This window comes from Prionailurus bengalensis, chromosome B4 (assembly GCF_016509475.1).
Source record: "Prionailurus bengalensis isolate Pbe53 chromosome B4, Fcat_Pben_1.1_paternal_pri, whole genome shotgun sequence".
NCBI lineage: Eukaryota > Metazoa > Chordata > Mammalia > Carnivora > Felidae > Prionailurus > Prionailurus bengalensis.
In genome coordinates this window covers 37,357,452-37,371,059 of record NC_057358.1, presented here as the reverse complement: position 1 = coordinate 37,371,059, position 13,608 = coordinate 37,357,452, and the positions used below count along the sequence as shown (strand labels likewise).

General features: G+C 37.9%; 1 protein-coding gene across 1 annotated transcript in view; it reads right to left on the bottom strand.

Annotated features, from left to right (window-relative positions):
* Nucleotides 1–13,608, bottom strand: part of KDM5A (lysine demethylase 5A) — a 95,605-nt gene that overhangs the window by 67,107 nt on the left and 14,890 nt on the right. The window contains exons 4-8 of the mRNA XM_043563485.1: nt 13,182–13,352; nt 10,878–11,012; nt 2,727–2,832; nt 1,501–1,592; nt 756–914 (exon numbers count right to left, since the gene is read on the bottom strand). Of these exons, the coding sequence (XP_043419420.1) occupies nt 756–914; nt 1,501–1,592; nt 2,727–2,832; nt 10,878–11,012; nt 13,182–13,352 (663 nt within the window). The remainder of the gene's footprint in view (nt 1–755; nt 915–1,500; nt 1,593–2,726; nt 2,833–10,877; nt 11,013–13,181; nt 13,353–13,608) is intronic.

The following is a 13,608-nucleotide window of genomic DNA, read 5'->3' as shown; positions in this document are numbered from 1 at the left end:
ATCAGACTCTGTGCTGACAGCTCAGAGCCTGGAGCCTGCTTGGGATTCTGTGTCTGTCTCTCTCTGCCCCTCCCCTGCTCATGCTCTGCATCTCTCTCTCTCTCTCTCGAAAGTAAATAAACACTAAAAAAAAAAAAAAATTAATTAAAAAAAATAAAACATTTAAAAAATGAGTTACATGCTCTTCCGACTGAGCCAGCCAGGTTTCCAGGAATATGAACGTTCTGAGCAAGAGTATCATTCACCTACAGCAATAAACAGAATTATCTAACCGATAGTCAGAAAGAGTTTTTGAAAGGCAAACTGCCGTAATACAACTGTTACATTTTCATTCAATATTGCTCTTAAAAAATCCTAGATATTTTAGGGCACCTGGGTGGCTCAGTTGTTAAGCATCTGACTTCAGCTTAGGTCATGACCTCACAGCTTACGAGTTCGAGTCTCACACTGGGTGAGCTCGAGCCCTGCTTCAGGAGAGCTAGTGCTCTGCCGATTCGGGTAAGCACAAGCCCTGTTTCAGGTAAAACATGAACCCTGGATGAGCTTCACCTCTCTCTTTCTCTCTCTCTCTCTGCCTCTCGCTTACCTGTACCCTCTCTCTCTCTCTCTCAAAAAAAAAAAAAAAAAAAAAATCTTAGAGATTTTAAACATTGAAGAACAAAGCAAGCACTTTTGGAAATTGGATTTACTGTATGTGTGTATGTGTATATTATTGTTATTAATTAAAAAAGAATCTATAAAGTTTAGGCTTGTACCTCAGCAACACATTTAGGACACCTCCAGTCTCCTTTGGGCACATCAGGTAGTGGGGGAATTAAACAAAATGTATGATAGCTGTCATCACATCCATCACACAAAAGCAATTTATCTTCATTATTTCCCCGACCACAAAACATACAAACATAGAGATCAACCTGTTAGAAAACAAACAAAATAAAAGTCTATTTTCTACAATAAGTAATACTGAATTTTTACCAGGAATTCCTTAATTGAAACAAAATAATGTATACTAAAAAGTACACGTAACTTAAATCCTGAATATTTTTTAAATGACTGTATTTAAACAGGTTTTCATAAAATCTCCTCAATTTCCTCAGCACTTCTACTTAATAAAAGCATATCAAGGTATCAGAATAAAGAAAGACTTTCTAGACCACTTGAAAGTCAATTTCTACAAATAAAATACACCATGTCATCCTTCCTATACACAAACACTCTTTGTAGAGAATGAATACTGAGCACTGTCCACAATACAGCTCAAGAATTTAGATTCTTATTCTCTCATTCACAAGGTATACGTGAGTATAACTTAGGGGAAGAGTCAATGTAAATGGACAAAGCAAGGTTAACATTACATAAACGAAAGCTGCAACTTTAAATTTACCATCTAGTCTTCTAACCAAATGAACTAACCAAATGGCATACTAATACATAACGAGATAAAAAAGTGCAAAACTAAAAATAAATCCTTTCCCTCCTGACACATCTCAGAACACTTACAAAGTTAACAGAGAGAGTTCCTTTCCGTTGTCTCATTTGCATGTTAAATGCGTCTGACCTGTTGGTAACTTTTCGTCTTCGGGAGACCTCATCTTGAAATAAAAATAGTTATATAATAATAGTAAAAACTAATGTTGAGAGCTTACTCTGGACCAGACACTACTTAAAATTATTTAAATTAAAACTCACAACACTATGAGGTAGATATGCTACTATCCCCATTGAAGATAAAGAGTCTAAAGTATAGAGAAGTAACTTGCCCAAAATCATAAAGCCAGTCAGAGGCAGATTTGGGAATCCATTCCAGGCAATCAAGCTCTAGAGAGCTTAACTACTAATTCTATACTGCCTGTATGTAGTACTTATCAGGGACTAACTTGAGACTAGTTTTCAGATCACTGCCAGCCAATGCATTAAGTACAAGAATGAAAAAGACAATTAAGTGCTTAATTCTTAAAAGGGTGATAATAAATATCATAATGTATTTGGTAAGTCCTATCACACTGAATGTTTTTAGAGTGATGGGACAATATTATCTGATCCTCCAGAGTTCTTGTCCACAATCTGAATTGTGATTTATATCATGAAATGGATAATAACTAATGTGACTTGTGATTATAGCACTTCATTAAATTCACATATACTAAAAACAAATCCAACACAACCTTTGTTAAACTGAGTTTTCAAAATGACATGTACATAGAACAGCAAAACTTGACCTTTACATTAGAAATTTTACTCACAAGAAGTTTCAAACATACTAAGCTGAGAGTAACTAGGCTTTCTTCACAGTTTTTTTTAAATGAAGCGTCATAATGTATCAAGATAATTATGGAAAAACAACAAAATTGGAATTAGAATGTAAGTCATGAACTCCCCGCAGTACATATCAATAGTAAAGGTCACGGAACCTGTCTCTGAATTTAAAAGCTTTAGATCACCAAGTAAGAACCATTTATTTCACCACTCTCTCATAAACTAAAGCATTCAGAAACTATAAATTTCTGTGTCACATATCAGACATAAAAATGAAAATTTATCTCTTTCAAATATAAAAATTCAATAAAATATGGTTCCTCAAGCCTTAAATTCAAGATTATCTGCCATAAAGGGTGATCTAAAAACCATACTGCAAGTTTACACTCAAGAAAATCCCAAGGCAGACCGCAATTCAAATATTATTTTTATTACCTTATTTCTTTTCATGACCAAATAACAGATTTTACCTTCTTTATCTTTTGCTCCCATTGCTAGGCCCACAACCTTAGGGCCAGCCCCAAAAATTCGAAGTTTCTTCAGTTCCGTGTTTCTATTCACCTCTCCAGATTCTGACTAAAACAATAAACAAAACTCGTATTATCTAATTATTCTGATTCATATATTTATTTTCCTAACCAAGAAAAATTTCAAGATCCTCTTCAAAATGAGAAAAAAATTAACTGATTTCTTCTCTCTAAATCCACTCACCGCCTCATTACAACAGTTGAAGTCATCCAAGCACTATGCAACACCCAGCTTCCTTTCAACAAAAGAAAATCTATCTCTAAGAAAAGCACAGTTCTCAATTAAGTTCTGTCCAGAGACAAATAATACTGGTAATAACCAATATAATACTGGTAATAACTCAACAGAGATCCTCACTTCTAACTTGCTAATGGACATCCTTCTTTGAACAGAAGGCAGTATGCCTAGTCCATGAGATGAATGATTATCCTAAGCCAGTCATGCCATTTCTCATTATTAGTGATGACCTAGCCAGAGGTAGAAATGTTACCCTGGTCTAGCCAATGAGACACAAAGAATGTCTACTGGAAGTCTCTTGGGAAGATGTTCATCTTCTAATAAGAAAAAGCTTCTCGAAGAGTAAGACTTTTGTCCCAACTTCCTTCCATACTGCTAGGAGATTCACCTGGTGAAAGTATGGCGCTGGACTATGCAGCAACCACAATGCAATTAGGAAGAAATATTATTACCCACACACTGAAGAAAGCAAGGCAGAAAGATGGAAAGAGCCTGGCCCTTCATGGCAATGTGCAGTTGCTGCATCAATCCTAGAACTACCTATACCTGTAAATCTTATGTGAAAAACGTGTCCTTATGTGAAAACTGTGTTGTTAATGTTTAAACTGATGTCATTTGGCATTCTAGTACTTGAAGATGAGAGCATCCTGGTAGACACAAGTGTTACATCATGAATTCAGATGGCCCATACGCTCTGAATGTACACTAAATAAATAACCAAAATTTACTAAAAATATAGTAAGAATAAAAATAAACCAGGACAAAATACAGACTACCTTATGATCATATAAGAACCAAACTACCTATGATCATATAAGAGCCAAACCAACCAAAATGGCATTTTAATACACATAAACTTTGATTTGATTATACTAATTTAAGTATAATGGAGAAATTGGCTCAAACTTAGTGTCACTAATAATGAGACATATTGGCATTATGGGCTTCATTCTAAAGTATAAATATGCTAAGGATTTGATAACCCTTCACAAACTGTTTTCTATTTTTTCTTGTAAATTATGCTTTAATTTCTGCAATCAGATATGATGCAGTGAGACACAAGTATAAACTTTCATTGTACCTCCAGAAAATAAAAAGCACATTTATACAGATACAGCCCAACAGCTTATTCCCTTAAAAAAAAAAGTTTTGAATGTAATTAAAGGTAATTTATCTTCAGTGTAAAACCTTGAATGTATAAACGAGCTTTCAAAAAGCTCACTAATGAGGCTGCAGATGAAAAACAACTCTAGCAGAGAAAAGCAAGTGATGTGATAGAAGAAGGGGGAGTGGGATATCTTTCATAACTTGTTTCTTGTTTAAGAGACTGATGGAAGGCTTGTCAAAGACACTGAGCTAGAAAATAACAAACGAAAAATGGATTTAGAAAAGGTAATAATGTTTGAGGTGTACTGAATTCAGCACACCTGCCGTGGCCACCAAGAAGTACACGTGTATACCTATATTCTACACACACACACATCCCAGGTAAACAGAAAAGAAACATGGTGTCAAGACATATTTAGGAGAGTTAGGCGCCTGGGTGGCTCAGTCAGTTAAGCTTCTGACTTCGGCTCAGGTCATGATCTCGTGGTTGATGGGTTCAAGCCCCACTCTGGGCTCAGTGCTAACAGCTCAGAGCCTGGAGCCTGCTTCAGATTCTCTGCCTCCCTCTCTCTCTGTCCCTCCCCTTCTTGCGTTCTGTCTCTCTCTCCCTCTCAAAAATAAATAACCATGGTGTCAAAACATATGTAGGAGTCTTGGGGCGCCTGGATGTCTCAGTCAGTTAAGCATCCAACTCTTGATTTCAGCTCAGGTAGAGATTTCACCGTTCATGCGTTCAAGCCCCACAGCAGGCTCTATGCTGACAATGTGGAGCCTGCTTGGGATTGTCTCTCTCTCTCTCTCTCCCTATCTGCCCTTTCCCCACTCACTCTCTCTCTCAAAATAAACTTAAGAAAAAATTTTAAAAAATAAAATGAAATAGAATAAAATAAAATTAAATAAATAAATAAACATTGAGAATTTAAAATACAACAGGGCACCTGGGTGACTCAGTCAGTGAAGTGTCCAACTTCAGCTCAGGTCATGATCTCAAGGTTCATGAGTTCAAGCCCCACGTTGAGCTCTGTGCTAACAGCTCAGAGCCTGGAGCCTGCGTCAGATTCTGTGTCTGCCTCTCTCTCTCTCTCTACCCCTCCCCCATTCATACTCTGTCTCTCTCTCTCTCTCTCTCTCTCTCTCTCTTTGTCTTTCTCTCTGTAAAAAATAAACATTTAAAAAAAATATTTAAAAAACATTAAAAAAAGAATTTAAGATATAAAACAGATGAACATAAGGGAAGGGAAGCAAAAATAATATAAAAACAGGAAGGGGAACAAAACATAAGAAACCCTTAAACAGAGAGAACAAACTCAGGGTTGCTGGAGGGGTTGTGGGTGGGGGCATGGGCTAAATGGGTAAGGGGCATTAAGGAGGACACTTGTTGGGATAAGCTAAGCACTAGGTGTTATATGTAGGGGGTGAATCACCAGACTCTACTCCTGAAATCATTATTGCACTATACGCTAACTTGGATGTAAATTTAAAAATAAATAAATAATAGGGGCACCTGGGTGGCTCAGTCGGTTAAGCATCCGACTTCAGCTCAGGTCATGATCTCACGGTCTGTGAGTTCGAACCCCGCACCAGGCTCTGTGCTGACAGCTCAGAGCCTGAGGCCTGCTTCAGATTCTATGTCTCCCTCTTTCTCTGTCCCTGACTCGCTTGTGCTCTCTCTCTCTCTCTCTCTCTCTCAAAAAAAAGTAAACATTGGGGCGCCTGGGTGGCTCAGTCGGTTAGGCGTCCGACTTCGGCTCAGGTCATGATCTCGCGGTCCGTGGGTTCAAGCCCCGCATCGGGCTCTGTGCTGACAGCTCAGAGCCTAGAGCCTGTTTCAGATTCTGTGTCTCCCTCTTTCTCTGACCCTCCCGTGTTAATGCTGTCTCAAAAATAAATAAATGTTAAAAAAAATTTTAAAAGAAAGTAAACATTAAAAAATAAATAAATAAATAATGAAGTAAATAAATTAACGTTAAAAAAATTTTTTTAAAGACATATTTAGGATTCTTTAAAATTTTTTTTTTCAATGTTTATTTATTTTTGGGACAGAGAGAGACAGAGCATGAATGGGGGAGGGGCAGAGAGAGAGGGAGACACAGAATCGGGAACAGGTTCCAGGCTCAGCCCAGAGCCTAACGCGGGGCTCGAACTCACGGACCGCGAGATCGTGACCTGGCTGAAGTCAGACGCTTAACCGACTGCACCACCCAGGCACCCCCATATTTAGGATTCTTGAGTGTATAGGTAGTAACTGAAATCACAGGGTAGATACACAGCTAGGGAGAGTAAAGATAGGAAACGACTAAAAACACCAAGTAAAAGGCAATAAGAAAAGAGAACAAAGATGACTAAGGAAAGGTCAGAGAGTGAAGACAATAACCAGGAGAGAGGCATCATGAAAGCCAAAGAAAAATCAAGATAACTGAATTTCAAGGACAGGAGTCAACAACCATATTAAATGTATATGTGACCAGAGATAAAGTAAGATAAGAAATTTTAAAAAAATGTACTCAGCTTCCGACAATTATTAACTCAGTGGTAACTTAGGTAGTGCAGTTTCAATAAAATGATTTTACTCAATGTCAGATTACAGAGTATGAAAGCTAAGCAAAGAGGCGCCTGGGTGGCTCAGTCGGCTGAATGTCCAACTTTGGCTCAGGTCATGATCTCGCAGTCTGAGTTCCAGCCCCTCACTGGGCTCTGTGCTAACAGCTCAGAGCCTGGAACCTGCGCCGCATTCTGTGTCTCCTCTTTCTCTGCGCACCCCCCCCCCCTCCAACCCACTTATGCTCCTTCTCTCTCAAAAATAAAAAAGTAAAAAAGCTACGCAGATACTGAGGAAACAAGACAACACAGACTATTTTTCAAGAAACTTCACTTAGAGGGGCACCTGGGTGGCTGTCAGTTGGGCATCCGACTTCGGCTCAGGTCATAATCTTGCGGTTTGTGAATTTAAGCCCCATGTCGGGCTCTGTGCTGACATCTCAGAGCCTGGAGCCTGCTTCAGATTCTCTCCCTCTCTCTCTCTCTGCCCCTCCCCTACATGCGCTCTGTCTCTCAGAAATAAATATTTTAAAAATTTTTTTTTAATATAAAAAAAATGAAGTTCATTTAGAGAGGCAAGGAGTAAGGCACTATCTAGGAAGAGAGTTTTTGTTTTAAGATGATACATAAACATGTTTACACTGGGGTAAAAGAAGATCCAAGCAGACAGAGAAGGTAGGAGAGAAAGATTTCACAACTGGTAATATTGAAATCACTAAAGAAGCCAGAAAGGATGGATGTGGAAGGATTATCCTTAGAGACAAAGGTACCCTTTGCCCACTGAGATTGGCAGAAATTAAGAATGAATACTAACAATTCTGTGTATGGGGCAAGAAGTTGAAGGAGTTCTACCAGAAAGCCTTTATTTTCTTTCTGAAACTGAAGATTAGGAACAAGGCAGACTTGGCAATACAGTAATTAAGGATAAATTGAGAGTTGAAGAAATTCTTTTCTTTTTTTAATGTTTATTTATTTTAAGAAAAAAAAAAAAAAAGAGAGAGAGAGGGAGCACACATACCCAAGACAGGGAGGGACAGAAAGAGAATCCCATGCAGGCTCTGCACTCTCAGCTCATATGTCACCAAGTGTGAGATCCTGAGCCAAAATCAAGAGTTAGATGCTTAACTGACTGAGCCACCCAGGCGCCCAAGAGTTATAGAAAAAATTTTTTTAATGTTTGTTTATTTTTAAGAGAGACAGAGACAGAGTGTGAGTGGGGTGGGGCAGAAAGGGAGACACAGAATCTGAAGCAGGCTCCAGGCTCTGAGCTGTCAGCACAGAGCCTGACACAGAGCTCGAACTCACAAGCTGTAAGATCATGACCTGAGCCAAAGTCGGACACTTAACCAACTTAGCCACAAAGGCGCCCCAAGAAATTCTTAACTGAAAATCCTAAGGACACCTGGCTGGCTCAGTCAGAAGAGAATGTGATTCTTGATCTCGGGTTGTTGAGTTCAAGCCCCACAGTGGGTGTAGAGATTAAATAAATACATACACATACACATACACACACACACACACACACGAATGAATGAATGAATGAATGAATGAATGAATAAAATGAATGAGGGAATGAATGAATAGATCTTTGGAGAAAAAAAATTCTAAAATAGTTCTACTTTCTACCTAATATCAACCAATCTGACTACAGTGACAATTATTACAATAGGTAAAACATTCTATGTTGTCCTTTTCTTATAATATGTACAGGCAACCAGCAGCAGGACTTTTTCTGGTTTCAGAAGGAACATCAAAAAATTTCATCACAAGCTGGCCAATGATTAGATGCGCAGGGCCACTTGGGGCAACTCTTCAAAAGTGAATCATCATGTCAGAGACTAGTCTTCAACTGTTTGTCTTAAAATAGAATCATCACTATATATCCAAAGATGATCAGAACTTCTGAGATCAACCACAGTAATAAAAATCTAAGCCAGAGTTTATCAATTTATAATGGTTTATAATTAGGAATTTCTACTGATATGGGCGCCTGGGTGACTCAGGCAGTTAAGCATCCAACTCTTGATTTCAGCTCAGTTCATGATCATACGATCTGAGTCCTGTGTCAGGCTCTGCCCTGACAGTGCGAAGCCTGCTTGGGATTCTCTCTCCCCACTCTCTGCTCCTCCCCTACTTGTTCTCTGTCTCAAAATAAATAAACATTAAATAAAAATGTTTAAAGAAAGAATTCCTACTATGATAAATGTAAGTTATAAATACTATGTAATTATAATAAAATATAACTAAATTATGAATTACTGATTTATATTATATATTGATAACTCACTAATTAATGAATATGCTATAACTTATAATTCACTTTCCATTGAATTTCTATTAAATTCACACTCCTCATTCAAGACACTTACTTTCTGTTATCAAAGTACTTAAGAAGCTAAATTATTAAGGAGATTATTTAAGGAGCATAAATTCAGGGGCGCCTGGGTGCCTCAGTCAGTTAAGTGTCCAATTTTGGCTTGGGTCATGATCTCACAGTTCATGAGTTCAAGCCCCACATTGGGCCATTGGGCTCTGTGCTGACAGCTCGGAGCCTAGAGCCTGCTTCAGATTCTGGGTCTTCCTCTCTCTCTATCCCTCCCCAACTCGTTCTCTCTCTTTCTCTCTCTCAAAAATAAACATAAAAAAAAAAAAAAAAAGAGGGGCGCCTGGGTGGCTCAGTCAGTTAAGTGTCTGACTTCAGCTCAGGTCATGATCTCGCAGTCTGTGAGCTCGAGCCCCACGTCAGGCTCTGTGCTGACAGCTCAGAGCCTGGAGCCTGCTTCCGATTCTCTGTCTCCTCATCTCTCTGCCTCTCCCATGTTCATCCTCTGTCTTTCTCTGTCTCTCAATAATAAACATTAAAGGGGCGCCTGAGTGGCTCAGTCGGTTAAGCGTCCGACTTCGGCTCAGGTCACGATCTCACGGTCCGTGAGTTCGAGCCCCACGTCGGGCTCTGTGCTGACTGCTCAGAGCCTGGAGCCTGTTTCACATTCTGTGTCTCCCTCTCTCTCTGACCCTCCCCCGTTCATGCTCTGTCTCTGTCTCAAAAATAAATAAACCTTAAAAAAAAAAATTAAAAAAAAATAATAAACATTAAAAAAATTTTAATAAATAAAATAATATAAAATAAAGAACATGAATTCAGAGCAAAGAAAGCTGCCATGGCATGAAAGACAGATATCCCCTGAGCTCTAGAAAAGCAAGATGAAATATCACTACCTTCCTTTTTACTAACAGAACTCCTCACAACCCTAGATCCAATAAGTCTTATTAATAATGAATAGACCAAGTCCCTTCTCTGATTCCCACTTTCTTTTGTTTTTTTAGTGTTGATTTATTGACTGAGAGAGAGAGCGCGCATGAGCAGGGTAGGAGCAGAGAGAGGAGAAAGAGAATCTGCTGCTTGATTCCACAAACTGTGAGATCATGACATAAGTGGAAATTCAAGAGTCAGATGCTTAGCCTACTGAGCAACCCAGCCCACCCAGCCACCCCCCCTCCCTCCATTCCTACTTTCAGTGGGAACCATTTCCATTCTTATAACACAATGTTTCTTTAGATATATTAAAATCAATGATTAGGATCAAGTTAAGCTGCTCTTCTGATCGAACCACAGGTTACATGAAACATATCTAAGAGTTATAAGGGCATCTCACTGTCAACCTACAGACCTGTCTTTACCAGCAACTTTAAAAAATGTAACTTTGAGGGCCACAAATGGGAATGGAAAAAGGAGGACAAGGAAACACAAGAAGGAAATTAAGGCATTTTTTTTCTGAAAAAAAATATTCTAGGCTACAGGAACACTCTAGAAGTTAACAATGGAATGGTTCAGACACAAGCTCATACTCTAGCTTTTAAAGGAATGAGTGAAAAATAAAACCATCCTCTCCTACTCCTCTCACTTCTAACCATGAAGATATAATATACTACAGATCATCAGCATGTCTATAACGCTGGCCCTACAATACCCAGTCACCCTCTGATTTGTCATCCCTCTCAAAAACTGTTCAAAATTAACAAAAAGCTTGCTAAATCAAATCAAACTGAATTTTATCATTTCTTCCCTGTTTATTGTAAAAGTAAATGAAAAATAGGTCTCTTCAAGTTCTAAAGAACAACAGTATGTGACTGCCTCCAATAACCACATAACTGTTCTGCAGTCAATGCACTTAAAACGCATGTTAAAAATGATCCATGGAAGCTGATACCTGAGACTTGACACGTCTTGTTCTTTTCGGCAGAATGTTCACTCTTGTGCCTGGCTCTGGGGAAGTTTGGACATCAGTGCCAAGAACCTCAGGCTCTACTTTTTCCTTTAGATCTAAATTAGGCATTTGTACACCCTAAAGAATCAGAGCACACAAAGAGAGCAGATTCAATGATAAGAAGTCAGATTTGAGAATCAGGAGAAAAATAATAAATTTCCAATAAATCCCCAAAATTACATGAAAGCAGGTGATAGATAGTTCTACCCACCAATCGATCTACAGATTCAAGACAATCCCTATCAAAATCCTAGCAGGCTTTTGTTGTAGAAATTGAGAAGTCAGTCCTAAAATTTATGTGGAAATGCAAATTGTTTGGAAATTCTGAAAAAAGTAGAACCAAGTTGGAAGAATTATACTACTGGATATCAAAACTTACTATAAAGCTATAGTACTCAAGACAGCACAGTATTAGTATCAGGGTAAATATATGGATCAAAGAACAAAACAGAGACCAGAAATAAACCTACATTTATAGTCAACTGATTTTCAACAAAGGTGTCAAGATAAATGGGAAATTTTAAACAAATGATACTGGTACAACTGGATATTCCTAACAACCCCCCACAAACGAACTTACACTTTTACCTCATACTACACACACACACACACCCTGAAAATGGATCTCATACCTAAATATAGAAGTTAAAACTATAAAACTTCTAGATGAAAACAAAAAGTAGGGGCGCCTGGGTGGTGCAGTCGGTTAAGCGTCCGACTTCAGCCAGGTCACAATCTCGCGGTCCGGGAGTTCGAGCCCCGCGTCAGGCTCTGGGCTGATGGCTCAGAGCCTGGAGCCTGTTTCCGATTCTGTGTCTCCCTCTCTCTCTGCCCCTCCCCCGTTCATGCTCTGTCTCTCTCTGTCCCAAAAATAAAAAAAAATTAAAAAAAAGTAGTTTTGGGGCCTTGGGTTAGGAAAAGATTTCTGAGGACAATAAAAGCACAATCCATAGAAGCAGGGAGGAGGGAAATCAATAAACTACTCTTCAAACAGACACCATTATAAAAATGAAAAGGCAAACCACAGACTAGCAGAATATATTTGTAAAATCATATATCTGATAAATGACTTGTATCCAGATTATATAGCAAACTCTTAAAAGAAGTGTAAGATGACAGAACAACCCAATAAAAAAAAGATCGGAATAGACACTTCATCAAGGAAGATATGCAAATGCTAATATGCACATGAAAAGATGCACACCATTGATCATTAAGGAAATGAAAATTAAAACCACAATGAGATACCACTACACACCCACTAGAATGGCTATAAGCAAAAAAACTGACAATATCAAGTGTTGGCAAAGACGAAGAAACTGGAGGCCTCTACATTACTGGTGGGAATGTAAAATGGTTCAGCCACTTTGAAAAACAGTTTGGCAGTTTCTTAAAAAGTTAAACATAAACTTACCATATAACCCAGCAATTCCACTCCTAGGTATCTACCCAAGAGAAATGAAAACATATGTCCACACAAAGACTTATACATGAATATTCATAGCATTTATTCATAATAGCCATAAACTGGAAACAATCTAACTGTCCACCAACTGGTAGATGGATAAACAAATATGGTATATCCATACAATGGAATATTGTCAGCCATAAAAAAGAATGAAGTACTAATACAGGCTAAAACATAGATGAACCTTCAACATTAGGCTAAGTGAAAGAAGCCAGACACAAAATTATATCGTATGATTCCATCTTTATGAAATTTCTACAAAGGCAAAAAACTACAGAGCCAGAAAGCAGATCAGCTGTTATATGGGTTTGAGGGTAGGAATAGGAACCAACTACAATTAAACACAAAGGAACTTTCTGGGCTGATGGAAATATTCTAAAACTAAATTGTGGTGATTACTGCATAAATATGTAATTTATTAAATTTATTCAGTATCTACAATGACTGAATTCTATGGTATGCAAATTATACCCTGATAAAGCTGTTAAAAAAAATACATGAAACCAAGAGGAATTTTTCAAAAAGCTTAAGTCATGAGGATTTATTTTAAATAAATAAGAAAATAGCCTTCATTCCCATTAGCCTTTATCTTGTAAACCACCAAAAACAGCCACAATTTTTAAACTACACCTTGCTATCCCAAATTTTGGTACCAGGAGAAATTTAACTTCCTATTCTTAGTAAACTGCTAACTTGTTATGGTGAACACAGTCTAACATTCAAATTTGGCCCAATGGATTTATCCACTCCCCAAAAAAAAAAAAAATGATACATCTCACCATAAGGCTGACACCAGATTGGAAAAGCTCATATGGGTAGAGAATTCTTTCATAGTGTGACTTCAAAAGAGACCCAGTTCCTTTTCCTGGCAGATATCCCAAGCGACTACCCACTTTAGACCATTTCTTCTCCTTGGTGACCATTTCAAAACCTCCTTTGCTGGCAACAATCTGAAAACGAAGTAAACATTATTTAAGAAAAAAACACAGATTCATGTATTCTGACTCTATATCTGTCTGCTAAATACAAAAACTATTCTGAGCTTACATTTCTAATTTCCTTTCCACAAATACCCATAAAATTGTAACTTGTCAACACTTAAAGTATGAAATAAAGAATGATTTTTTGAAGTTTTAATGTTGTGTCTATTTTCCATGAACTAGGCACTCAAAAACATTTAATGATTTACACTTTGTACGTTACATA